The sequence below is a fragment of the Lonchura striata genome, chromosome 24 (assembly GCF_050655825.1).
Source record: "Lonchura striata isolate lonStrDom1 chromosome 24, ASM5065582v1, whole genome shotgun sequence".
NCBI classification, from domain to species: domain Eukaryota; kingdom Metazoa; phylum Chordata; class Aves; order Passeriformes; family Estrildidae; genus Lonchura; species Lonchura striata.
Genome location: NC_140726.1, coordinates 7,112,957 through 7,138,770, shown reverse-complemented (window position 1 = coordinate 7,138,770; position 25,814 = coordinate 7,112,957). Strand labels below are relative to the sequence as shown.

Sequence of the window (25,814 nt, the reverse complement as noted above, 5' to 3'; positions counted from 1 at the left end):
TGGTGTCTTGTCTTGTGTTTGTACTCTGTGAAACGGCTGCGTGGGAATAAAAAGTGTTGTAATCCTTCGTAAGCACCGGGTCCTGTGTGATGGGGACGAGGACGGTGAGCGGCAGCAGGGACACCAAGGCTGCAGAGAGTCCCTGGGAGGGGTGGACAGGGAGTTTTGGGGTGCCAGGCAGGGGCACACCAGAGCTGAGGTTGTGGCTGGAGTGTGGGTCTGGCAGGTTTGCCGTGGGTGGGCTGGGATGTAGGGCAGAAGGAGCAGATTTGGGTTCTGGGGCAGGAGGACAGCTGGTTCTTTGCCTCAAGACAAGATGTCAGGCAACATGATGTCATGGACTCTGCTCTGCTTGTTCCCTGCCTCTCAGCTCTCTCTCTGTGCCCCCGTGCCCTCTGTGTGTGTGTTAGCTCTGAATTCTCTCCTTCACCCCTCTTTGCTCCCTGTGGCTGCCTCTCTGCTGCCTCGTTCCCCCATCTCTGCTCCTCCTCGCTCTGCTGTCTGTCTCTGCTCTCTCTGTCCTCACTCTGCGCCCTCTCTGTGCTTCTCTGCCACCTCTGCTGTCCCTGCTGTGCTCCCTCCCCGTGCCACGCTCAGCTGGCTCCCGGGTCTCTGTTCGTGCCTCTTTGCCCTCTCTCCCCATATTTGCTCTCTGCGCCCTCTGCACCTCCCTCTTTGCTCTCCAGCTCTCCCATCTCCTTCCCCAGCCTCTCCTTGCCCCGGGCCATGTCTCACGCTCATCCCAGCGTTAATTAACGAGCTGCTGAAGGACGGCAGCAGAGCGGCTGTGCTGCACCCGAGGGAGCTCTGCGGGTGCTGGGGGTGCGGGGGACACCCCGAGGATGGGGAGGACCCCCGGGGCACTGGAGGGTGAGCAGGGAAGGAGCCCGGAGCGGGCAGAATTCCCAAAAATTCCGGGGGGACCGCGGAGCTCCGCACGCCCCGCCCCGGACCCGCCCAGTCTCAGGCCACGCCCCGCCTCAGGCCACGCCCCGCCTCTCCTCAGGCCACGCCCCGGTCACGCCCCGGTCACGCCCCGGACACGCCCCGGTCACGCCCAGTCACGCCCACCACGTGACCCCGCCTCTTTCTGCGCACTGACGTCACCGCCCGAGGTGGCGCGAGCTCTTCCGCCGGTGACGTCACGTGGCGCTACCGCGCGGCCCCGCCCCCGCCCCGCCCCGCGCCGCTCTGGGACCCCGGGCAGGTAACGGGATGGGGGCGGTACCGGGAAATGGGGTATGGGGTACAGGGGTACCGGGTACCGGGGTCATCGGGGTACCGGGAAACCGGGTACTGGGTACCGGGATCATCGGGGTACCGGGAAACCGGGTACTGGGTACCGGGATCATCGGGGTACCGGGAAACCGGGTACCGGGTACCGGGGTCATCGGGGTACCGGGGTTACCAGGTACGAGGTACCGGGGTGCAGGGGTATCGGGCTACCGGGTACCAGGCATCGGTGTACCGGAGTACAGGGTTGCAGGGTACCGGGATATGAGGTACCGGGGTACAAGAGTACCGGGCACCGGGGTGCAGGGGTCACCGGGGTACCGGCGTACAGGGTACGGAGTACCGGGGTACGGGGTACCGGGGTCACTGGGGTAACAGGGTACGGGGTACCGGGGTCACCGGGGTGCGGGTTACCGGGTGTCAGGGTCACCGGGGTGCGGGGTACAGGTACTGGGTACCGGGGTGCCGGGATATCGGGTACCGGTGTGCGGGGTACCGGGGCACTGGGTACCGGGGTACCGGGGTGCGGAGGTACCGGGGAGCCGGGGTACCGGGACACAGGGTGCCAGGGTACTGGGTACCGGGGTCCCTGGGGACACCGGGGTGCAGGGTACCGGGTACCGGGGGTCACCAGAGGGGGACACCGCTGGCAGGGCCCCCGCAGGCCGCTGCACCCCCCGCCAGCGCCGCCCTCCCCGTTCCCATCACTGCACTTCTTGTGTCCCCACCGCTGGCTGTGCCACCTGCGGCTCCCGGGCACGGGGACCCCCCCTTGGCACCCACCCTGCCCGGGGAACTGCCCTGCAGGGCATGGAGCGGAGCCCGGCGCCCCATGTGCCACCCCAGAAGGGGTTTTGCACCCCAGAGCCACCTCCTGCTGTCACCCGTGCTGCTGCCACCCACATCCCTCTATCCCCTGCCACCCACATCCCACTGTCCCCTGCCACCCACATCCTTCTGTTCCCTGCCACCCAAAGCCCACTGTCCCTTGCTACCCACATCCTGCTGTCCCCTGCCATCCTCAGCCTGCTGTCCCCTGCCACCCACATCCCTCTGTCCCCTGCTACCCTCAGCCCACTGTCACCCATCCCCCTGTCACCCTCAGCCCGCTGTCCCCTGCCACCCACATCCCTCTGTCCCCTGCCACCCACATCCCTTTGTCCCCTACCACCCTCATCCTGCTGTTCCCTGCCACCCAAAGCCCAATGTCCCCTGCTACCCAAAGCCCACTGTCACCCATGCTGCTGCCACCCACATCCCCCGTCCCCTGCCACCCACATCCCCCTGTCCCCTGCCACCGACATTCCACTGTCCCTGCCGTAAGTGCCCCCTCCCACAGGAAGCGGGCACAGAATTAGGTGAGTCCCCCACTTGTGCATCCTCCACGCTTTACACCCACAGCCTGCGCGTCCCAGATCTGCTTCCCGGTGCCAGCTGAGGCGATCCAGCCAGACGGACAGCATGCCAGCGCTGCCAACCCCTGCCCACAGCCTGGCGGGATCCCGGGTTCCGGTGGCCCTGTGGCACTGGGACATCTTGGAGCGGTCGCAGCAACTCTTTCTCCTGCAGGAGCCACCATGGACCTGGTGCTGGAGGCTGCGGACCGGCACCTGCTGACGCCCTACGTGTACCCGGCGGGGTGGCCCGAGGGCGAGCCCTGCCGTCAGCTCCTCAGCCTGTTTGTCATCACCAACCTGGGCGCCCTCACCCTCTACCTGCTCTTCGGCACCCTCAGCTACTACTTCATCTTCGACCACGAGCTCAAGAAACATCCCCAGTTCCTGGAGGTGGGTGCACCCCGCTGACTCCTCACCCAGGCCCTGCCTGGCACTGTCCCCCTCTGGCGTTCCCCCCCTCGCACAGCCCCCTGAATATCAGCTAGCCCAGGGGTCCGAGGCTGTGAGGGGAGGAATATCAGGAGATGGCAAAGATTCCCAAAAGAGACTCTTACCTTGAAATACATTGGTTCAGCTCTTTATTCTGTGGTGTCCAAGGGGAGAGCGGGGCAAAAGAGGACAACAGGAAATGTCAGGGGTCTGTACAGACTTTGGACAGGGTGGGCTTCCCTGGCTCTCTGCCAACCCCGTTGGGGCAGGAAGGAGGGTCCAGGGTTATCAGATCAGAGCCACAGGGTCCCGGGGAAGGGGCACAGAGTGCCCAGGAGCTCACTGTAACACCCCTTGCCATCCCCTTGTCCATTCCAAATGTCCCCTGCCAGTGTGGCATGGGCTGTCCCTGCTGTCACACCCACCCCTCTCCGCCTGCTGTTGCCCTCCATCATCCCTGACCGAAGGAATTGTCACAGCCCACAAACCCCAACCCCAGCGTGAGCCCTGCCCCAGGCACGGCAGCCCCACATGAGCAGCACCCTGCGTCCCACACCATGGCACAGCTGCCAGGACAAAGGGGTGGCCAAGACGCCAGCCCTCCCAGCCTTAAGAGGAACACTGGGGCTCTCAGATGTCCCCTGACCCCTGTTGCCACACCCCACAGAACCAGGTGAGCCAGGAGATATCCCCTGTGCCCCTGACCCCTGTTGCCACACCCCACAGAACCAGGTGGAGATGTCCCCTTTGTCCTGACCCCTGTTGTCACACCCCAGGTGAGCCAGGAGATATCCCCTGTGCCCCTGACCCCTCTTGGCACACCCCAAAGAACCAGGTGGAGATGTCCCCTGTGCCCTGACCCCTGTGCCACACCCCACAGAACCAGGTGAGCCGGGAGATCGCCTACGCCGTGCGCTCCCTGCCCTGGATCAGCGTCCCCACCGTCGCCCTGTTCTTCGCCGAGGTGCGGGGCTACAGCAAACTCTACGACAACATCGAGGACTCCCCGTATGGTGAGTGACCCCCCTGCCACAGCAGTGTCCTCTCCCCACCTGGGTCACCTTCCTCAGCCCCCATTTCTCCTGATGACAACCCCGAGAAATCCTCCTGGGTACCTCCTGTCCCTCCTGTCAGCCAAAAGCCCAAGTTGGCATTAGGGGAGGCACCCAGACACCCTCACTCGGGGTTGTGTTCCCCTGCTTGATACACTCCACCCTCCACAAGAGATCCATCCCTTCCCTGGGCACAGCTCCCAGTGAAACAGCACCTGACTCACCTGCCCTGAGTCACAGGGGACAGCCTGGCGCTGTCACCTCAGTGGGGCAGACCCTGATGTGACTCAGATGTGTCTCCCACCACGAGCACTGTTGTGGAGACCCTCACAGCCTCCTGATGCCCACATGTGCCACCCCTAACAACCTTGTCCCCCCTCAGGCTGGTCTGGTGTCTTCCTCAGCATGCTGTCCTTCCTCTTCTTCACTGACATGGGCATCTACTGGATACACCGTGGTCTCCACCACAAGCTGTTCTATAAGGTATGGGACAGGACAGGGGGCTCTGGACAAGAGTCCTTGTCCTGCTCTGGTGACGTTTCCAAGCTGCATGCTCGGGTGGGAATGGCTGAACAAGGTGTCACCGTGTGATGGGAGCTGAGAGCCCTTTGGGGGACATGTCCCCCTCTCAGTGTGGGTGCTGGTGGCCCAACCAGCATCCTTTGGGGCCATGAATCTGGCTGGGGGACCCTCTAAAAGGGCCACCCCGACTGACGGCCCCGTGTCCCCGCAGCGCTTCCACAAGCCCCACCACCTGTGGAAGATCGCCACGCCCTTCGCCAGCCACGCCTTCCACCCCGTGGACGGCTTCATGCAGAGCCTGCCCTACCACATCTACCCCTTCCTGTTCCCCCTGCACAAAGTCACCTACCTGGGCCTCTACATCTTCGTCAACGTCTGGACCATCTCCATCCACGACGGCGACTACCGCGTGCCGCGGCTGCTGCGGCACGTCATCAACGGCTCTGCCCACCACACCGACCACCACCTGTACTTTGACTACAACTACGGGCAGTATTTCACCCTCTGGGACAAGATTGGTGGTTCTTACAAGAGCCCCACGTCCTTCGAGGGCAAAGGCCCCCACGATTACTTGCGCAAGCTCCGGGAGAAAGACGCGGCGGCGCCCAACGGCATCGGGGCCTCCAAGAAAGATCCAGGAGCATCCAATGGCATCGGGGCCTCCAAGACTGACTAGGCTTCCTCCAAGTGTGTCCCTTCTCTGGCTGGATCTTGTCCCATTCCTCACCAGCCACCCAAGACTGTTTCCCACGGACAAACAGCCCCTGTCCCTGCTGACGTGACCAACGTGGGGTGATTTTTTGGTGAGCGTCTGACCGGCCCCGGTCCCAAAACAGCGGTGCCCAGCCTTGCTCCACACCACAGATCTGCCCTGGTTTTCCTACTGCTTCCCCCTCCAGCTCCCTTTGGATCTCTGCTAAGGTCCCTGCGCTGCTTTAGTGCTGTGCTGATGCTCTACAGGAAGAATAACATGGCACAAATAGAACAGTAACGTGGCACAAATTAACTTGTGGCAGGGTCTTTGTCCCTTCATTGACGATTCATTGTTCCCATCGTGGTGTCCATCGGGATGCGCTGTATTTTAGGGAAAAACCTTACCTTTTGGAGGTGGTGTGGCTTCTTCTGATGGCTCCCTTGGTGGGACTTCTTGCACTCAACCTCCCTCCTCTTGCCTGGGGATGTCCCATGGAAACATCACGCCTGTAGGACAGAGGCAGGCTTTGCGTCTTGTGGGTCTCTCAAGCTCCCTGAGAACACTGAGGGGGAAGGGAGGAGGACCAGGCACCCAGATGTGAGGGGCAGGGGTTTCTCCTCACTCAAGGGCTCGTGGCCAGCTTCCCTCCTTAAGGGCCTGTGTGTTTCCTGCTGAAATCTGGTCACCCCACCTTTGGGATGACCCATCTTCAATAAATCTCAATTGCCAACTTGCCTGCTGCTTGGTCCCTTCTCCCTGGCTCATGCAAAGTCTCCTGGGGAAGCCCTACAGCACCCATGAGGGGCTTGGCACAGACCCGTGCTGTGCTGGCAGCAAATTTGGGCCAAAACAGCAGAAGATGGGCAAAATACAGTCAGAGTGGCCAGAGCCACCTCCAGTGCCCCAAACCCCCTTAGGTGTAACCACATCCCTGCACGGTGACCCCTGTGCTTTTCCACTCCCTGCTCCCCCAGTGTCACAGTCCCTGCTGCCCCTCCTGGGGATGGAGGCCCTTCTGTGAGCCCTTGGTGTGGTGACAGCCCCTCTGCTCTTCATCCAACCTCAGCTGTCCCCAGGCAGGGCATGGCCCGAGGCCCTGCCACCACACCCCTGGCACCTGGCGAGCACAAGGGACTGTCCCACATCCTGCCAGCACGGTCACGCTCTGCCTTCACCTTGTCACCAGCCCACCCCAGCTTGCTCTCCCCACATGGACAGCAGCCCTGACCTCTGTTTGCAGATTAACCTGGGGCCTGGAGCACTGCCTGGGGTCAAGGCACAGCCCAGATCAAACACGGTGACAGCATCAGACCTTGGCCACCCTGATTCCAACCCCCTCTTGGGGAAAGGCCCCAGACTTCTCATCACCCCATCCTTCCACCACAGCTGAGCCTAACACCTGGGTACCCCATTTTGGCAGCTTCGGGACAGACAGTGACCCTTGCAGGGCACTAAAGTCCTAGGATGAAACTGCATCACTCCTGGTGCCCAGTGCCCCCTCCCACAGCCCTTCTGCCAGACACCTGGCACTGCCCTCGACACCTGGCACTGCCCTCGGGATGGATCTGCAGCGCTCCAGGGCACAGGGAGATCAGATCGTGGTCACACACCCCCGTGCCAAGGCTGCCAGCACAGGGAGATCGTGTCCTGCTGGTCACACACCCCCTGTGCCAGGCTGCCGGCACAGGGAGATCGTGTCCTGCCTGTCACACCCATGGAGATGGTGTCCTGCCTGTCACACCACAGGGAGATCATGTCCTGCCTGTCACACCACATTGAAATCGTGTCCTGCTGGTCACACACCTTGTACCAAAGCTGCCAGCACAGGGAGATCGTGTCCTGCCTGTCACACCCATGGAGATGGTGTCCTGCCTGTCACACCACAGGGAGATCATGTCCTGCCTGTCGCACCACATTGAAATCGTGTCCTGCTGGTCACACACCTTGTACCAAAGCTGCCAGCACAGGGAGATTGTACCCTGCCTGTCATACCCCCCATTCCAAAGCTGCCAGCACAGGGAGATCATGTCCTGCCTGTCACACACCCCCTGTGCCAAGGCTGCTGGCACAGGGAGATCATGTCCTGCCTGTCACACCCATGGAGATGGTGTCCTGCCTGTCACACCACAGGGAGATCACGTCCTGCCTGTCCTGCCTGTCACACACCCCCCGTGCCAAAGCTGATGGCACAAGGAGATCATGTCCTGCCTGTCACACCCATGGAGATGGTGTCCTGCCTGTCACACCACAGGGAGATGGTGTCCTGCCTGTCCTGCCTGTCCACCCATGGAGATGGTGTCCTGCCCGTCACACCACAGGGAGATCACGTCCTGCCTGTCACACACATGGAGATGGTGTCCTGCCTGTCCACCCATGGAGATGGTGTCCTGCCTGTCACACCACAGGGAGATGGTGTCCTGCCTGTCCACCCATGGAGATGGTGTCCTGCCTGTCACACCACAGGGAGATCATGTCCTGCCTGTCCTGCCTGTCACACACATGGAGATGGTGCCCTGCCTGTCACACCACAGGGAGATCACGTCCTGCCTGTCCTGCCTGTCACACCCCCCGTGCCAAGGCTGCCAGCACAGGACACGTCCCCGCGGTGGCCTTGGGGCACTGTGCCATGGAGAGCAGCAGCTCTGGCTCTGCTCCCCTGCTGCTGCTGTTGCCACAAGATGGGGATGTTGCTCATGGCAGCTATCGCTGGAGCTGCACCTGCGTGGATGCCCTTCCTCCTCCTCCTCCTCATTCCCCCAGCGTGGGGCAGGACACACATGGGTGTCCCTGCTCCAGTTCCATGGCTCCATTCCTCATGCTTTTCCTGGCACCAGAGCCTTTTCTGCTGGTTTGTCTGCAACAGCTTCCCTGTCCCACCGCACACAGAGCATTTCCTTCCCTCCCTTCACCCCACACTGCTCTGCCATGCACCAGGGCACTGCAGGCTTGTGCCATCCCCCTCAGAGACACCCCAGCACGCAAAGTGACCCGGGGTGTGTGAATGCAACAACCGGGTGCCTCTGACACAGCCCTGAGCCCTGCAGGAAACCCTACAACCATCATCATCCTCGGAGGAAGGCTCTGACGCCAGTGCCTGTCGCTATAGGACATGAGAAAGCACAACATGAGCCACTGCGATGGCAAGGTAAAAAAGAAGAGAGTTTATTTCCTGACTCCAACTTTTATACTTTTCCAAAGGTGACAGAGGAGAGTGAATGGGCCACCTCTCCAAAAACATTGGACAAACCACCAGTACATCAACTTCCTCCACCCCCACGAAGGAACGCAAAACAATATGTTGTTTATAGAAAATGTGTGGGAAAGTTTTCTAACAGAACGTAAACTCTTTAGAAAATCTTAAGAATCAGGACGACAAGTGCCATGGGTAGGGTGCTGTCTTTGGCTCCTGGCATCCCTCCCCTGCTCCCTGATTCCACTCCAGCGACAAGCAGTGGTTCCTTTAAGCAGCTTTACTCTCGCAGTGAGGCTCTGTGGGGAATGGCTGCTCCAGCCCCTCAGTCCCCTAAACCCTCTGGGACCTCCAAAGCTGAGACACGGAAAGGTCTCAAGGAAGAGGGGAAGGAAAACCAGGGGGCCAGGGGCTCCTCACGTTGCTCTTGGAGTTCACAGCTTTTGCTGCTGATGAAATCCAGATGGACCTTAAAATAAACTCTGCACTGTTCCCCTCTCCCCTTTACGTCTCTTTTCAAGAAACAAAAAATACCTTGGCAAGGGAAACGTGTGTTTCCCTGCACACAGAAAGAGCCATTCATCAGTGGGCTGGGCTCACCCAGGAGCTCCTGGCTAAAGCTCTCTCCATGTGCCCACCACAGGGAGCTCACAGGGGGACAGGGACCCTTCTTGCACCCTGCAAGAAGTGTGAAACAAGGGCTGGAAGAGAGAAAACAAACCCCCCCAAACACCATTTTCCTCCATTTAGCACCTCAGCAAAGGCAGTTCCTCATTTCCTCCTATTTCTTATTCTATTCCTCATCTCTGGGTTCTTTTTGAGTCCTTCTCATCTGAGAAGAGCATCTCATCCCAGAGAGAACTGGCTGCAGGGATTCCTACACCACAAAACTCCCTCACTGCCTCTGCCCAGAGCCACGGTGACCTCCTGTCCTCCAGGGGGACATCACTCTGACTCACGACCTCCAGAAGCCTTATTAGGAGGGCTTCTAATTGCATTGACCCGATAATTGCAATACACTAACTGGGTTTCTAGGTGAAAGCACCTCGGGGAAAGCTCTGGATAACATTCCTGCTATTAAGACGAGTGGAAAAAGGAGGAGCAAGATTGCCTCGGGGCTGTCCATGAGATTTCCAGGCTCCCATTCCTTCACTGCTGGGCTACGTCCTTTTTTGTTGTTGTTGGAAATGCTGGAATGGTGCACATGAGGCAGAGGGGTTGAAAGCCATCAGTGTGTTCTCAGTGCCTTGGAGACACAAGAAGCCTGAGCCATTTCTTAGCAGCAAGATCATGCCTAAAAACCACCTCCACAGGAGGTGATGCTCAGTTGGTTATGCAGGGGTATCACAGGAGTGATGCCAGTGGCCACAATTCTGATTTATTGGGGCAGCTCAAAGTGCTGGATTCTCGGTGTGGGATTCCCCTGGTCACTGAGCATCCCTTTCAGAAAGCAACTCAGAGAGACAAGCTGGGGCTGGTCAACAGGCACAGCTCACCTTTTCTGTCATCTCCCAGTGTCATTTTAGCATCTCCCAGTGTCATTTTGTCATTTCCCAGAGTCATTTGAATCTCCTGCCTCAAATCCTTGCTGCCCCTTTCCACCCTGCTCTGTAACAGTCAGGGCACACACGAGCCCCAGGCAGGGATGGGATAAATTTCTTTGATGCACAGTGACCAGGGGAGCAGCACCAGGGGAATCCCAGAGTCCAGCACTTTGAGCTGCCCCAATAAATCAGAGTTGTGGCCACTGGCATCAGTCCTGTGCTGTCCCTGCATAACCAACCGAGCATCACCTCCTGCACTTTGGTGAGTTATGGGCATGTTGCCTATGCCAAGGGTTCTGTGGGAAGCCCACGGGCACTGGCACGGCTCAAACACACCTGCCATGGGTGGGAGAGGTGGCAGAAGGCTCTGGAGAGACCCTGGGGGTTTCTGGCTTCCTACTCCCACCATATCTTGCTCACCTTCTCAACTCTGCCCAGATAAAAAGATGGCAGAAATTGAGACACTTTGCATTGTCCCAGGTTGCTCCAAGGCCCATCCAACCCAGCCTTAGACAATTACAGGGATGGGGCAGCCCCAGCTTCTCTGGGGACCCTGTGCCAGGGTCTCACCACCCTCACAGGGAGGAATTTCTTCTTCACATGCAATCTAACTCTGCTCTTTACCAGTCTGAAGCCTTTCCTCTTTGCCCTGTCACTCCACACCCTCCTAAAAAGCTTCTTTACTTCAACACAGTTTCCTTCCATTCAGCTCCCTTCAACTTGATTTCCGGCTGCCTCATTTCTTTTTACTACGTTTCCCAGAGAATAACTTGTATTTATTATTTCACTCCATCTCCACGGGCACCTCCAGAAAGGGAGAGGGGGCAAAAGAAGAAGAGGAGAAAGAGCAGGGGAAAGGAGAGGGAGACACAGGGAGAGGGAGAAAAAGGAGAAGAGGAGAAAGAGCAGGGGAAAGGAGAGGAAGAGGGGACACAGGGAGAGGGGGCAAAAGAAGAAGAGGAGAAAGAGCAGGGGAAAGGAGAGGGAGAGGGGACACAGGGAGAGGGAGAAAAAGAAGAGGAGAAAGAGCAGGGGAAGGGAGAGGGAGAGGAGACACAGGAAGAGGGAGAAAAAGAAGAGGAGAAAGAGCAGGGGAAAGGAGAGGGAGAGGAGACACAGGGAGAGGGGGGCCGAGCTTTAGTCCATTTCACAGAAATTAAGCAGAACTTATTTCACTCCACCTCGCGGGGGAGCCGAGCATCCTCCGGAGAGGGCGGAAAAGACGGAGAGCGAGGAAAAGAGGAGAAGAGGAAAGAAAAGAGCGAGCAGCCGAGGAGAAGAGGGGAGGGGGCCGGCGGGGAGCGGCGGGGGCGCTCCGAGCGGCAGCGCTGCCCATGCACATTCTCTCCGGGCGGCGGCGCGGCTGCCGCTCCGCGCCTGCCGGCCCCGCTCCGCTCCGCTCCGCTCCGCCCGGCCCCGGCGGCACGAACATGGCGACACGGAGCTCCGGCGGGGCCGGCCCGCTCCCCCGCCGGCTGCTGCCGCTGCTGCCGCTGCTGCTGCTGCCGCCGCCGCTGCCCGCCGCCGCCGCCGAGCCCCCGCGGGGCCGCCGCGCCGCGCCGCGCCCGCCCGAGCCCATCCAGGTGTACGGACAGGTGAGGCCGCCCCGCGGATGGCGAGGGGGGCGCCGGCGCCGCCCGGTCCCCGCGGAACGCCGCGCTCCATCCATCGCCGCCCGCCCCGCAGCCCCGCGCGGGTCCCGCCCGGGCAGGGGCCGTGCGGGGAGCGCGGTGCGGGGAGCGCGGTGCGGGCAGCGCGGTGCGGGCAGAGCGGTGCGGGGAGAGCGGTGCGGGGAGCGCGGTGCGGGGAGCGCGGTGCGGGGAGAGCGGTGCGGGCAGCGCGGTGCGGGCAGCGCGGTGCGGGGAGCGCGGTGCGGGGAGAGCGGTGCGGGCAGCGCGGTGCGGGCAGCGCGGTGCGGAGAGCGCGGCGGATTCGGGCGCTGCCCTCGGCTCCCCCCGAGCCCCCGGAGCCGCTGGCCGCGGGCACGTTCCCCGGCGAGATGCGCTCCCCGAGGGAGCGGCCAAGGGCGAGCGGCGGGGAGCGGGGCCGGGCATGCCCGCAGCCGGGGAGGGACCGCGATTCCCTGCGGGCAGCGGCGGAGATGCTCGCCCCGAGCATCCGGAGCCGGGCAGGGGGAGGTGGCGCCGGGAAAGACATGGCTATTGGTGAGGCAGCGTGTCCTTCCCCGCCAGAAGGGCTCTGTGCCGGTCTGAGCCATCCTCCGCCGACCCTTGGAAAAGAAGGGGAGCGGAGTTGCTCACGGCAGGAAAACAAGAAGCTGCTATTTCTGAAAGTAGCCCTGCTCGGGCTCGATTCACTGGCAAGTTTTGTTGCCAGGAGCGTGAAGGCCCCCCCTTCACCCCTTCTTTTCCATCTCTGTTGCGTGATGATGACAAATTACATTTGGACTTTTGGCTGGGGAAAGATTCAGCTTCTTAAAGGTTCTACTTTATTTTTGATGTGCCCACATGCTGTCCACACTTTGCTGCCCTATTTGATCCTCCTTGCTGACACTGCCTGTGTCTCCATCACGTGCCCAAAATGCTGATGGTGGGGGACACCAGCCCACGGAGGGACATGGAAGGCTTGAGGAGAAGCTTTGAGCCTTCGGTGACATCTGCCTTCGCCTCCTTGGGTAGTGCTTTCCCCCAGGTGCTCTGTAATTTCCCCTTTTTGCTACTTGTAGGATCAGAAGGAGCCAGTCACGAGGCAGGGAGCTGCTGGAGGGGCACACGCAGCGCTGGTGCTGCTCCTAAAGCCCTTCTGTTCCCTTGTTTAGGGAAAAGCTGTTCCTCCTCCCCTCGAAAATCTGCTTCGCCTCCTCTACCTCCTCAGCGTTTGGCTGTTTTTAGCATAACACAGCTACCCCATTTTAGAAGAAAACATGACACTTGTCTCTCATCCACGGCAAGACACTGGTGGCACTTTCCCTTCTGTCTCCTCATGCCTTCCATCCTGCCAGGTGGAGAGCTGCTCCGGCAGGGATGTCCCTGTCACCTGCCCCAGATCCAGGAGGGTGCAGTAACCCTGCCACTATCCAGAACAGGGCTAATAGGAAGCAGTGGGAGTTCAACAATTTCCCACTGTTTGGGCTTTTCTCATTGCCTCAAGCTTCCAGAGGGGATTTGCCTGGGGAGTGGAGCTGCTCTCACTGGCAGCAGAGCACACAGCACCCGTTCCTTCCTCTTCTGCGGGGCAGGACACAGAGATTTTACAGCCCAGGTGTGTCACCAGGAAGAGTTGCTTGGCACTGAACAACATTTCTGAGTTCTCTCAAGTGCTACAGGGTTCTGCCTTAATAAAAGGGACAAGAGGGAGGCTGCGTGCCCTGGGCTGTGTTACAGATCTGACCATACCAGTTCCTAATGCCTGGGAAGCCGGAAAAGCTGTGCAGCGCCCTGCTCAGGGGTCTCGTGCCTGGTCACAAGCAGCCAGCAATCCCCGTGACCCCCCTCCCGCAGCTCTCTGGCACTCCAATGCCAGCAGAAAATCGTGCAGTCCTCTCTCAGGGCCATCAGCATAAGGGGCAGTGCTTGGAGCAGCATCCTGGAGCCGTGGTGTCACTGCAGTCCCTTATCTGGGACACATCCCGCTCCCGTGCCTTTGGCAGGTCACTTGGCCATATGCTACGCGCTGGCTCGTGCCCCAAAACTCCCTGCCCTTCCCTGCCTCTCTGCTGTGGTCCTAAAACAGCCTGGTGGGCCAGCTGGGAGCCCAGGGGCTGGGGAAAGCAGGGATTGCTGCTGGTGTGGGTGATGTCATCGGGGGGGCAGAGGGAGGGATGCATCGCTCTGTCTGGAACCGAGCAAGGAAGAACATCCAAAGCCTTTGTAGCTCCTCAGGAGCCAAGCACAGCTTACTCAGCACCGTCAGGAACAGGCTCAGAGCCCTCTTGCCTTGGACACCAAAGCACAAGCACAGGAAGATACTGAGATTTTTTTATCTGGACCCTCACTGCTGATCACATCCTTGCTGGGCACGCTGCAGCGAAACTTCCCAGGAAGATCACCAAATAACAGGACCAGCAGCCTAACCCCCTTTGTGGCTTTTCCTTGCTTTTCCTGACTCTGAAGCAGCAGCAATCAGGAGACCAAATGCCCGACTCGAGTCTGTCAGCTTCCAGACAGAGCAGGTTTTGTTCCCTTGCCCAGCCCTCACCTCTGTGGGATTGTTGGTGAGGGTTACAATGGACAGACTGTTTGAAGCGGGCACTGACACGAGACAGGACTTTTCTAGGATGCCACTGACAGCAGAGAAGCATCCCCAGGGCAAGAAAACTTCACCCTTGGGGCCAGCAGGGCTCCCTGAACCCCTTCCAGCAGCGTGGCACCTCACCCTGCCCTCCTGCTCCTGCACAGTGGCTGGCCTGCCACCCATCCTCCTGTCCCCTCACAACCTTTGTGCTCCTGCCTACACATCCCTGGAAACGGGGCCTGCCTCCAGGATTTGCCATTTCCACGGAGCCTCCACACAAATCCTGGCTGCTGGGTGAGAACCACACGGGCTGCCACAGCCAAGGAGAGAGCAGCAGCCACTCTGGCTGCTGTGTGTGTGACCCTGGGGATGGTGTGGAGGGTGTTTGTCAGGGCTGTGGCACACAGAGAGGAAAAACGCTGGGGCAGGAGCCCAGATGGGTTCTGCTGGTCCCGAGGGGAGTTAGGAGAGCATTCACACTGCTGGAACATATCTAACCTTGATCCTGCAGGCATCCCTTCCCCTTCTTTGGAAAAGGTTTATCTCAAGCCAGCCCCCAAAGCACACAGCTCACAAGAAATCTTTGCCTTAAACCACGCTAGGACAAAAGACATCTTGACATCTTCTCTGAGTGCTGGTGGCTCCCGTGGCAGCCACTTCCCCCCTCTGCTGTCGCTGCAAGGCTTGAGCCTCCCCCTGTGCACATAACCTGCTTGTGGCTGTCACCTCTGTGCCTCCCTGTCCCCTGAACCAGCGTTAGTGCCTGCCCTAACATCATTTTTCTCTTCCCCTTCTGGGAGGAACTATTTCATCTCTCCCAAACTTCCTGTTTCTTGTTGTTTCCTGATCCCGCCTTTGAGGAAAACCGCCGAGTTTTCATCATTTCCAGGCCGTTTACTACGACCTGAGCTCCCATCAGCCCACCACTCGACCTTGACCTCAGAGAATCTCCTCGCAGATGTTCAGAGCTGGCAGAGAGCCTCGCTGCCCCCAGGGTGGGCAGAGATTGCCCCGCAGGGTGGGCACCCTCCCGCCCTGGCGCCGCAGACATCGGTCACGCCGCGTCGCAATTGAACCGTACTTAATTTTGACCTACTTTGCCAGCCTGGCAGAGCCTTCCCAGACCAGACTTTAACCTTCTGGAGGTGGAGACGGGTCCCAGCTGCGTCCTCTTCCTCCTCTTTTGTGTTAGCAGATCTTCCTCCCCATTGCTGGGCCATTCATAGCCCCCCTGAGAAGGTTTCCCTGCTCCTGGCATTTTGCTTTTTGCCAGAGCTCCATCCCTGGAAGCCACACATCTCCTTCTCCTGGCACCACGGTGTCTGGCAGAGGTATTTGTGTTTTTATTCATTGTTTTTCCCCTCCAGCAGATTCCTCACAGATCCTGTGAGCGCTGTGGTGTCCCAAGGGCATCGCTCAAGCTTTCCAGAACTGCAGTGCCAAGCTCATGGTACACCTTGGACCTCTTGGACCTCCCTCCTTTGCTATGGGGGAGTGAATTTCACCAGCACTTCCCAAATATGTTGGGGAACCTTCTATTCCCATCACATCCCTGCCCCTCAAAAAATTTAGGAGAACCCAGCTTGTTTCTGGGGTTGTTTCTGGGGTTGTTTCTGGGGTTGTTTCTGGGGTTGTTTCTGAGGTTGTTTCTGGGGTGGTTTCTGGGGTTGTTTCTGGGGTTGTTTCTGGGGTTGTTTCTGGGGTGGTTTCTGGGGTGGTTTCTGGGGTTGTTTCTGGGGCTGTTTCTGGGGTTGTTTCTGGATTGCTGCCCTGACCCCAATCTTCCTACTCTCCTCCCTTTTCCATTCTCCTGGAAACAACGGCTCAGGGAGCGCTCTCTTGGTGGTGGCAGAGAGAAAACAGCCCTGCAAGCAGATGATTTCAGTATTAACTAAATTAACACGAGGCCTGGCACTCTCCAAAATGAGTCACCCGTGTTTCATATCAATGATTTCAGACCCTGGCATTTTCAGTCCGAGCCACAAGCAGCTCCACGGCAGGCACAGGCTGTGTATTTAGAAGCTCCTGGCAGGGCTGGAAGCAGATGCTGGGGAGCAGAGCAGAAGGTGCAGCAGTGAAGCTTCCGTGGGGAACGCGGCGTGCCGGGAGCAGGAGCACCCACGGCACCCCGGGGATCTGGCATAAACCCTGCCAGGGGGAGGACGGGCAACGGGGACCAAAGGCCTGGCACTTGTCCTCTGCAGCTTCCAGAGAGCTGCAGAGAGGAGGAATGTCAGAATCTGAGGCATTGATGATTCCAAGATTGTAGAAAGTCTCTGTCTGTCAGCCCCCTGCCAAAGCAGAAGCCATAATTGGTCTGTGCTGGTTTCCAGGTTGTTTATTCTGTTTATCTCTCACATGTTCTGCTGCCCTGCCCAGCTCTGTCCTGCAGGGCAGCGTGTGGGGCTCTGCCCTCAGTGGGATGTGACAAACATTAAATACCAGAAACTCCCTGGGCTGCATTTACAAGAACGTGCCAATATCTGTCACCTACGTTGGACAGCGTGTCCCCAGCCTGACCCAACAGAAAAATGCCAACACCACAGTGAGACATGGAGGGCATGAAGAAGGAGAAAAAGGACAAGGCACACCCAATTTCCTCCATCTTTTCCCCTTTGGACTCCTTATCTAGAATCTTAAATTTTACTTTTGCACCTGTGCCACACTTAATTATTACTGATATCAAACACTCAGAGCTGGTAATTGATCCTGTAAGATTGAAAACTCTTTTCCATGGGCAGAGATCACAGCCAGTGTCTCTGGGGGCTCTGTCCAGGGGGGTTCTGACCCCTGCCAGGGTCCCAGGGCAGCCAGAGGGAAGCCCTGGATTCCCACAGAGGAGCACGGTCAGAGCACGTTTTCCTGTTCTGCCCTGTGCTATCTGGGCAGCAGCTTTGTGTCTCACCCTTTCTTCAACCCCATCCTCGTTCCACCAGCTACTGGGATCCAAATATTTCACCCATTCCCCTTCTCCACAGCCTGACAGCCCTGAAGCTGTGATCTGAGCTGATGGCAACACTCGGGTGGTTCCAGCAGCCGCTCACAGCTGCAGAGGACCCTTGCTCTTTGCCAGCCTCGCTTATCAAACAGCAGGAATAACTTATTAACTATTCAGAAATCCCCTGGGAGCTGCATTTGTTTGTAGGTCACTTTGAGGATGGGAATACACCCCAGTGATCCCTAGGAATCTTTGTTCTGCACTCGGTTTCACAGCGCTCAGCCTCAGCCCTGAGCTGTCACAGTGCATCACCTCCTGAGGAACCGCGAGCGCCCGGCTCGAGCTGCAGGGCCAGCCCTGGAGCTGGAGCATCAATCCTCAACCAGGCCAGCCCAGGGACACGCTCAGCGAGCTCCCAAGGCTGCTGGACACCAAGAGTAGCCCCTAATTCTGTCCTGTCACTTGTCACTGCAGTTACAAGTCACGCAATATTTCACAGCCAGCGGTGGGATTTCTGCACGCTTCCCACACAGAGCAGGGGCTCCAAGGCTGGGATTTAGAGGGAAGGGCTTGAGAGCAGCTCCAGAGAGCTGTCCCTGCCAGTCACCCAACCCCTGACCAGCCTGCCCCATGCTGGAGCTTTCACGTTTGTCACATGCCACGGGTGAGCCACCCCCACAACCAAAATCCTTCTCCAAACTCCAAATCCAGGTATAGGCAACTAAGAGGAATATGACGGGAAGGGAAGCTGGAAGTTCAGGTGCCAAAGAACACGGATCAGGGCTCTTCGCCCAGCCCTGGGCACTCGAGGAGTCAGCACTGCACTCATCCAGGTCTCCTCAATTCCTGACGTCCATCACTTCTCCAGGCTCAGCAGGGCATCACTTCCAGCTCAGCTGCCAGCCATTCCCTCTGCCAGCCCAGCCTGGAGCTCTCAAGCTCCAGCTGCATCCCAGGAGCTCAGAGGTGCTCTCAGAGGGCCCCTCCAGGGGCTGCCCTCTTCCCATCCCGTTCCTGCAGGGCATTCATTTGTTGGGAGGTGCTGCTGACAAAGAAATCCATCCATAGCAAAGCTAGAAACACTGACCCTGTAAACTACAGCTGCGAGCAGCCTCTGCTATGCCTTGGCTCCACTCTTCCCCTCCTGGACTTCATTTGGCACCTTGCATATTAGGAGGACAAATTAGAATTTCATGCATATTTCATATATACTTAATCACTTGGCAAAGACCAAAACACTGTCCCATTAAGTGGAATTTATGCTAAATGCTGTTTCCATTAGGCACCAGTTGCTGCCTGTTCAGGGGTTACACCAGTTCCCCAGGCAGCTGTCCCCTGCTTGGGGAGGTGGGGACACTGTGACAGTGCCACAGCAGCAGGGCAGGGTCCCCAGCAGCAGCTTTATTCCAAAGCTATTCCACAAATCCTGGTTAATGGCACATCAGATGTCATCTGTGGGGTCCTGTTTGGTGCTCCCCTGTGCCCTTGGGTCCCCACAGAGCTCTGAGGGGCTGCAAAGCAGCAAAACCAAAACTGTGAGGCTCATAAACCTGAGCCACTGCTGCACAGCCCCGTCCTGGGAGTCTTACAGCATCCTTGTGCTGCCTTCTCCTGCCTTACACCCTCTAGTAAGAGCTTCTCCAGCTGCTCCAAACCTTCCTGCTGAGCACTGCTCCCTCCTGCCAGGGAGCCAAACCTCACCTGGCTCCAGTTTGCCTCTGTACAGGGACTCTGCCATCCTCAAGGACTAGCAAAGCTCAGCTGGAACCCAAGTAGGTTCCTTTGGCTTTTGGGTTTGACTTCACTTCCCAAGTCTCTAAAAAAGGGATCTTGCTGTCTGCTTTATGTTACCAAAAAAAAAAAAAAAAAAAAATAGAGGTTTATTGTTGAGGTTAAATCAAGGTGCAGATAGGATTCTCCTCTGCTTTTCCTGCTTTTGAAACTCCAAGTGTCAAATTTCATGTGGAAAAAAAAAAAAAAAGAGAAGTACCATTAAAATTAACACTGAGGTAGTAACAAACCCCTCCTGACTGAGAGGATCTAAAGCACCAAGATCTGTGTTCCAACAGCGCCCAGCTCCAGCTTGGTGACCAGAAAAGCTGCACCCAAAATAACCAACAGAGATGTCGGAGATTTAAACGGGGTTATTCTGCTTTATTCTGCTTCCAGAGCAGGGGAGGGGGACTGGGAGTGCAGAGCTCAGTTCCACACTCCAGGCTGTCTGTCGGCAGCGATTCCTCCTCCTCCGGCCTGTATCCTCAAACAGCGAACTCTTCCTTTTAATTTTTATTTGTTTTCTTTTCCAGCGGGCACGCAGGGCTCCGGCTGCCTGGCTTTGTAGCTGCTGCTGCCTGACCTAAATCTGTGCCGCGTTCGTAGCCGGCAGCTCCGGCGGGGTGTGCCCGGTGGGGGGGGTCCCTGCCCGGGCCCCGGGGATGCTCCAGCCCTGGGGATGCTCCAACCTCGGGGATGCACCGACCCTGGGGATGCTCCAGCCCCGGGGATGCTCTGATCTAGGGGGATGCTCCAGCCCCAGGGGATGCTCGGGCCCGGGGGATGCTCCAACCTCGGGGATGCTTCGACCTCAGGGATGCTCCGACCTCGGGGATGCTCCAATCTAAGGGGATGCTCCAGCCCCAGGGGATGCTTGGTCCTGGGGGATCCTGCGATCCCTGAGATGCCTGGACTGTGGGGATGCTTCAGCCCCGGGGATGCTCCAACCTCGGGGGGATGCTCCAACTTTGGGGATTCTTCGACCTCAGGGATACTCCGACCTCGGGGATGCTCCGATCTAAGGGGATGCTCCAGCCCCAGGGGATGCTCGGGCCCGGGGGATCCTGCGATCCCTGAGATGCCCGGACTGTGGGGATGCTTCAGCCCCGGGGATGCTCCAACCTCGGGGATGCTCCGGCCCTGGGGGATGCTCGGGCCCTGGGGATGCTCTGGCCCGAGGGATGCTCCAGCCTCGGGGGATGCTCCAACCTCAGGGATGCTCCGTCCCCAGGGATGCTCAGGCCCCGGGGATGCTCCGACCCCAGTAGATGCTCTGCCCCCGGGGGATGCTCGGGCCGCGGGGATGCTCCAGCCTCGGGCATGCTCGAGCCTGGGGATGCTCTGACCCCGAGGATGTTTGGGCCCGGGGGATGCTCTTGCCCCAGGGGATGTTCCAGCCCCGGGGATGCTCCCTGCCGGGGTCGGTTCTCTTTCCCCTCCTGTGAGTCTGTTGCATAAGAGGGATTTGAGGGCTCCTACTTGCCCCCCCCCTCCCGCCCGTCTTCTTCCAGAATAAAGATCTTGTTTTTCCAAGTGTTCGGCTTGCTGGAGGTTAAGGCAGCCTTTATTTCCAGGCGGTGCTGCTCGCTGATCCCGGGGTCAGCGAGAGCTGCAGGGTATCAAGCCTAAGAAGGGCTTATCCCAGTATTTTTACAGCTTCCCAAGGCCCCAGCTCCGGGGTGAGAGCCCTGGGCTGAGCCGTGGCGTGCGAGGGCTCAGGCACGCACTCCTCTGCTGCAGGGAGCAGGGCCCCATCCATGGCCGGGCTGAGCTGCTCTCCCGGCTCCCCTGGCTGTCCCTGCTGGCTGGTGACAGCCACTGAGGGTTTGTCAGCTCCTGCTGTGCTGGTGCTGTGAGAGCTTCCCCATAAAACCAGCCCTGTGCCGGCAGATACGGCACACGCGGGAATAACGGGACCTGGAAACCAGCACGGAGTCCCAGGATATCCTGAGCTGGAGGGGTCCTGCACAGACACCCCAGCAATCCCACCCTGGGCATCCCTGGTAGTGCTGTCAAACTCTCCTGGAGCTCCCGGGGCTGTGCCCATTCCCTGGGGAGCCTGGGCAGTGCCAGCACCTCTGGGGGAGGAACCTGTCCCTGGTATCCAGCTAAACCCCCCCTGAGGGTGTCCCTTGAGTCCTGTCACTGCCACCAGAGAGAAGGGATCAGTGCCTGCCCTCTGCTTCCCTGTGGTCCCATCAGGCTGGATTTGAAAACACTTCTCAGCCCTTGGTGTGAGATTTCATTCTCATCATCCCCTGAATCATGTTTGTCTGAGGAAAAATAAAGGGAAAATTTACCCTTGTAGGCACTTTCTGCCAAAGTGTTTGGGAGAGATGCTGCTTGGAATGAGTTTTCCCAGTCTGGTATTTCCGAGGAAGAGTGGCATGAGGGGATGTTAGCTGTCCCTGTGGGTGAGGCTGTGACTCAGGGTGTCCTTTTCCTTGGCATTGCAGGTCAGCCTCAATGATTCCCACAATCAGATGGTCGTTCACTGGGCAGGAGAGAAGAGCAACGTGATTGTGGCCTTGGCCAGGGACAGCCTGTCCTTGCTGGGTCCCAAAAACAGCGATGTGAGTAACACACCCTGGCCCTCTCCAGGTGAACCTGCTGCTTCTGGGCCAGGCACGGTGGTGGTGGCTGCTGAGCCACAGCCTGATGTGCTCTTGTGTCCTGAGACACACAAAAAAGCCCCACAAGTTTGGGTTCAAAGGCACAAAAATATTAAATATCCTCTGTGCTGCCCCAAGGGTTCAAAGCATGGTTGGGAAAATCTCAAATCTTTCCCCGCCTTGAAGTTCACTGAGTTTTCACCAAATCTGTCAGAAGGGAGCTCAGAACTTTGTGCTTCTCATTGTGGGGCTTCTCTTTTGCAGGTTTATGTGTCCTATGACTACGGGAAGAGTTTTAAGAAGATTTCGGAGAGGTTCAGCTTCGATGGGGGGAACAGCAGCGAGGTGGCCATCGCCCAGTTCTACCACAGCCCGGCTGACAACAAGAGGGTGAGGGGGACGTGGCAGCTGGGCCTTTGTCCCTGTTGTCACAGGGAGCCTGGACACCCCTTGGGCCGTCCCTGGGGCAGAGGTGGCACGTGCCAGGCACTTCTTGTGCCGTGGTGACGGTCAGAGTGTGGTGGGAGAGGGGGAAAAATCTTCTCCTCCAAAGTTTGCCCTCCCAAAGGCTCCCCTGGGATGTGCACCTTCATGGCTGCCAGCCTGAGCTCTGCTCTGACCTTCTTCTCCCCTGTCCGTCCCTCCACTCCCAGTATATCTTTGTGGATGCCTTTGCCCCGTACCTCTGGATCACCACCGACTTCTGCAACACCATCCAAGGCTTCTCCATCCCCTTCAGAGCAGCAGACCTCCTCCTGCACAGCAGGAACCCCAACCTCCTCTTGGGCTTCGACAGGTCTCACCCTAAAAAACAGGTGAGCTCTTTGCTTGGGTGGGCAGCCAGCATCCTTCCCCTGCCCTGCTGTGATGTTCCTGTGGCCTCTTCTGTCCCCCACAGCTGAGAGCCACCGTGCCTCGTGCCAGGGCTTCATGCTGTGGCCAGTCAGGGTGTCTGATCTCACATGCAGAGCTGTCCAAATCACCCCCTTCCCTGCAGTCTGTCCTGTTCTTACCACTGGAGAATGAGGATACAATACCTGCAGGCTGCCTGTCTTATTTCCCTTCCTTTTCCTTCCCTCCACGCTGCTCCCAGCCACATCCATCACCCCAGCTATCGTGGTCATAACTCACCACAGAGCACTGGCAGCTGAGGCATGATGAGCTCTGCAGTGTCTCATGTGGGCCTGTGGTTTGGCTTTGGGTCCTGAACAACAAATTGCTGCTTGAATACAAATAGGTTTTGTTGTTTTTTTGTTGTTTTTTTTTTCCTCTAGAGCTGTTGTGTAAATATTGAAAATAATTACAGCACCTTCAGATAGACACTGAGTAAAACCTGGAGGTGAAACAGTGGGAAATCCTTCTGGTAGAAGGTTAAAGGATGGGGTTTTTTGCTTTTTGGGTTATCTATTATTAACAGAAAAGTTGCTGTTGCTCCAGGAGCTGCCACATGAAAAGTCATGGGAGTAGCCACGGATGGACACATTGGGTCTCTTGAAGGACTGGCTCTGTTTGTGTCCCAATCCTTCTAGCATCTCTCACCTTTGTTGTTGCAGCTCTGGAAATCAGATGACTTTGGCCAGACCTGGATAATGATTCAGGAACACGTAAAGTCCTTTTCTTGGTATGTATTGCACCCAGCACCTCTTCTCTCACTCCTCACTTCTTGCTCTGTTTGCTGCCCTGTGGGAACCAAGAACCTGGGCCCCAGGCTGTGCTCCAGCCCTGCCCCTGCACTGTGGGCAGGGTGACAAGTGACAGCCACCCACACTGGCACCCAGGGGTGTTTCCCGTTCCCCCTGCCCCATCTCCTTGCTCCTGCTGCCTTCTCCAACCCCACCACATCCCCTGTCCTCCCCAGGGGGGTTGAGCCCTACGACAAGCCCAGCACGGTGTACATCGAGCGGCACGAGCCCTCGGGGGCCTCCACGGTCATCCGCAGCACAGACTTCTTCCAGAGCCGGGAGAACAAGGAGATAATCCTGGAAGATGTTGAAGACTTCCAGCTCAGGGACAAATACATGTTTGCAACCAAGTCCGTGGTGAGTGAGGCGCGAGGAATTCGCCGCCGAGGGTTGGCGCGGTGCAGAACCGCAGCGGGCAGGAGCATCTGCCAGGGATGGTTCCTCTTTCTGCTGCACCTCACAGCCTTCAGACCTCAGTGGCTGGTTGCAGAGGTGCTTCAGACCTCAGTGGCTGGTCGCAGAGGTGTCACCCAGCCTGCCAGCAGCTGCCACCCGCTGCGGGCTCGCGGCAGCGGCTGCCCGTGCCGCTGTCCCAGCGGTGTTCCCATGCCCCTGCCTCGGGCAGGCTGGGCAGAAGTAGGTCAGGCTGCAGAGGGCTGGGACCCAGGGAAAAGCACAGCATGGCAGGGTGGGGGTGGCAGGGGAAGGGGGATGTGGCTCGGCAGCTCGGTGGTTAAAGGAGGCCGCTTGTCAGAGGAGATTACCATCAAACGTGGACCGGGTCCAAGCAGCCTAATGTGCTCCAGCCTGGAAAGAAAGCTGCATTTTCAGTCTGCTTGCCTAGGAAAAGAGGATGTGGGCGAGCAAAAGTGATCTTTTGGTCCTTCTGTGCTTTTTACAGTTCTTGGCCAAATTTGAACAAACCTGAGAGAAAGCAAGGAGTGTGTGTGCTTCCTCTGAGGGCCAGGCCTTTCTAGATCAGAAACAGCATCAGAGGGATAAAGTCCTGATCCTTCTAGAATGTAAGGAGCAGCTTTCTTTTCACAGGATGCATTTCTACCCTGCAGCTGCCATCGAGTGCTTTAAGAAGGAAGCCTTTATTTAGGGGTGATGCTGTTAGAACCAGGGAGGGTTTCCTAGGCAGTGAGTGTCACCTCCGGCCCCCTGAGCGGCCGCAGCGGTGTCTGACAGAGGCAGGGAACGTTTGCAGAGCAATTTCAGGTTCTCAGAAGTCTCTCTTGCAGGTAGTACAGCCTTTAACTCCCAGGGCCCGGCCCCTTGGCGCTGTGCCTGCTCTGTGGTTTGCAGGAGATTTTATCGAGAGCTCGGCGCTGGTGTCGGGTGAAACGCTGGAGGTGGTTTGTGTTTCTGCAGAGAAGCCACCGAGCTCAGGGACAGCATCCTGAAAGCATGAGGAGGGTTTGGGCACCATTTGGAGGTGCTTTGGAGCTTTTGCTGCTTCTGGAGCACTCAGGGGCCAGCGGGCAGCACGCCCCGCTTCCCCCTGCAGCTGTAATGACTAAACATCAATAAAATCACCCGTGTTCCACGCCACGGCAAGCAGTGCTGGGAAACGCTGAGACAGAGGGAGGCTGGCTGCAAACCCCTCATTTGGGAATCACATCCCCAGGTCTGGAATGAGGCCTCCAAGCCTTCCTGCAGCTGGGGCAGTGCTGGGGGAAGGACAGGCTGGGTGGCAGCGGCGCCCAGGGCTCTGACTTCTGCTCCGTGCCGTGGGAGGCGCGGTTGCTTAGTGATGCAGAGGCTGGGGGAAAAGAAAAAACCAAACCAAAAAACCAGGCCGCTTATTTTTGGAGCCTAGATCTGGGTTTAGGTCCTCGCCATTGGCATCCTGCATGAAATAGGTTGCCCCCAGCTTTTTGACTTTCTCGGCTTCGCGCCGGCGCCTTTCGTTTTGCGCAAATCGGTAAAAATAGGAAGGAAAGGTCAGTGTGCTGTGAGCAGAAAGGAGGAAGTAAACCCAGCCTCCTTACCCCCACCTGGCTGACCAGGAAGGAGAGTTTGTCTCCTTGCTGAGCCCTGGCTGTGGAAATTCAAACCCTGAGTGGGCATCACTGCTCCCAGCATCGGGCAGCTGCCACGCTTTGCCCACATGCTGGGAGGGGGAAGTCCCAGGCACTGGGTGATGAGGGTGATTTTTTGGGGTGAGAGCCCCTCCTAACGTGTTCCTGTGCTCTGCACAGCGTTTGCTCGGCAGCTCACAGCCTGCCTCGGTCCAGCTCTGGGTCTCCTTCAACCGCAAGCCCATGCGGGTGGCACAGTTCGTTACCAAGCATCCAATTAAGGTAAGTGGTGCTTCCCGAGCAGCTTCCCAGCTCCCTGCCTTGCCAAGGACACCCTGCGGTGCCAGCACCAGCTCCAGATGCTGCAGGAGAGGGAAGAGACCTTGTATCACCCTGCTGAGGGGTGGCAGAGCAAAGGCTCATGTTGGGATACTCTCATGGTTTACACGATGGCACCTGGGCAGTCACTGGGGACAGGGGCTGGCAGCAAAGCCCAGACACCAGAGAGGGGCTGATCCTACTGCTCTGAC

General features: G+C 58.2%; 2 protein-coding genes across 4 annotated transcripts in view; both read left to right on the top strand.

Annotated features, from left to right (window-relative positions):
• Positions 1-1,066: 1,066 nt before the first annotated feature.
• SC5D (sterol-C5-desaturase) lies at positions 1,067-6,061 on the top strand. Of its 2 annotated transcripts, none has more exons than XM_021543394.3 (5): positions 1,067-1,207; positions 2,803-3,020; positions 3,940-4,072; positions 4,494-4,594; positions 4,845-6,061. In XM_021543394.3, exons 2-5 carry the CDS (start codon positions 2,811-2,813, stop codon positions 5,307-5,309), a joined length of 909 nt encoding a protein of 302 aa, XP_021399069.2. In that variant the 5' UTR covers positions 1,067-1,207; positions 2,803-2,810; the 3' UTR covers positions 5,310-6,061. The 2 variants fall into 2 exon arrangements, with proteins under 2 accessions (XP_021399069.2, XP_021399070.2); XM_021543395.3 differs by having other exon boundaries at positions 1,176-1,239.
• Positions 6,062-11,476: 5,415 nt separating this feature from the next.
• Positions 11,477-25,814, top strand: part of SORL1 (sortilin related receptor 1) — a 55,570-nt gene continuing 41,232 nt past the window's right edge. For both annotated transcript variants that reach the window (XM_021543397.4, XM_021543396.4), the window contains exons 1-7: positions 11,477-11,656; positions 21,423-21,539; positions 21,843-21,968; positions 22,232-22,393; positions 23,132-23,199; positions 23,437-23,617; positions 25,465-25,566. In XM_021543397.4, the coding sequence (XP_021399072.3) occupies positions 11,492-11,656; positions 21,423-21,539; positions 21,843-21,968; positions 22,232-22,393; positions 23,132-23,199; positions 23,437-23,617; positions 25,465-25,566 (921 nt within the window). In that variant the 5' untranslated portion in view covers positions 11,477-11,491. The remainder of the gene's footprint in view (positions 11,657-21,422; positions 21,540-21,842; positions 21,969-22,231; positions 22,394-23,131; positions 23,200-23,436; positions 23,618-25,464; positions 25,567-25,814) is intronic.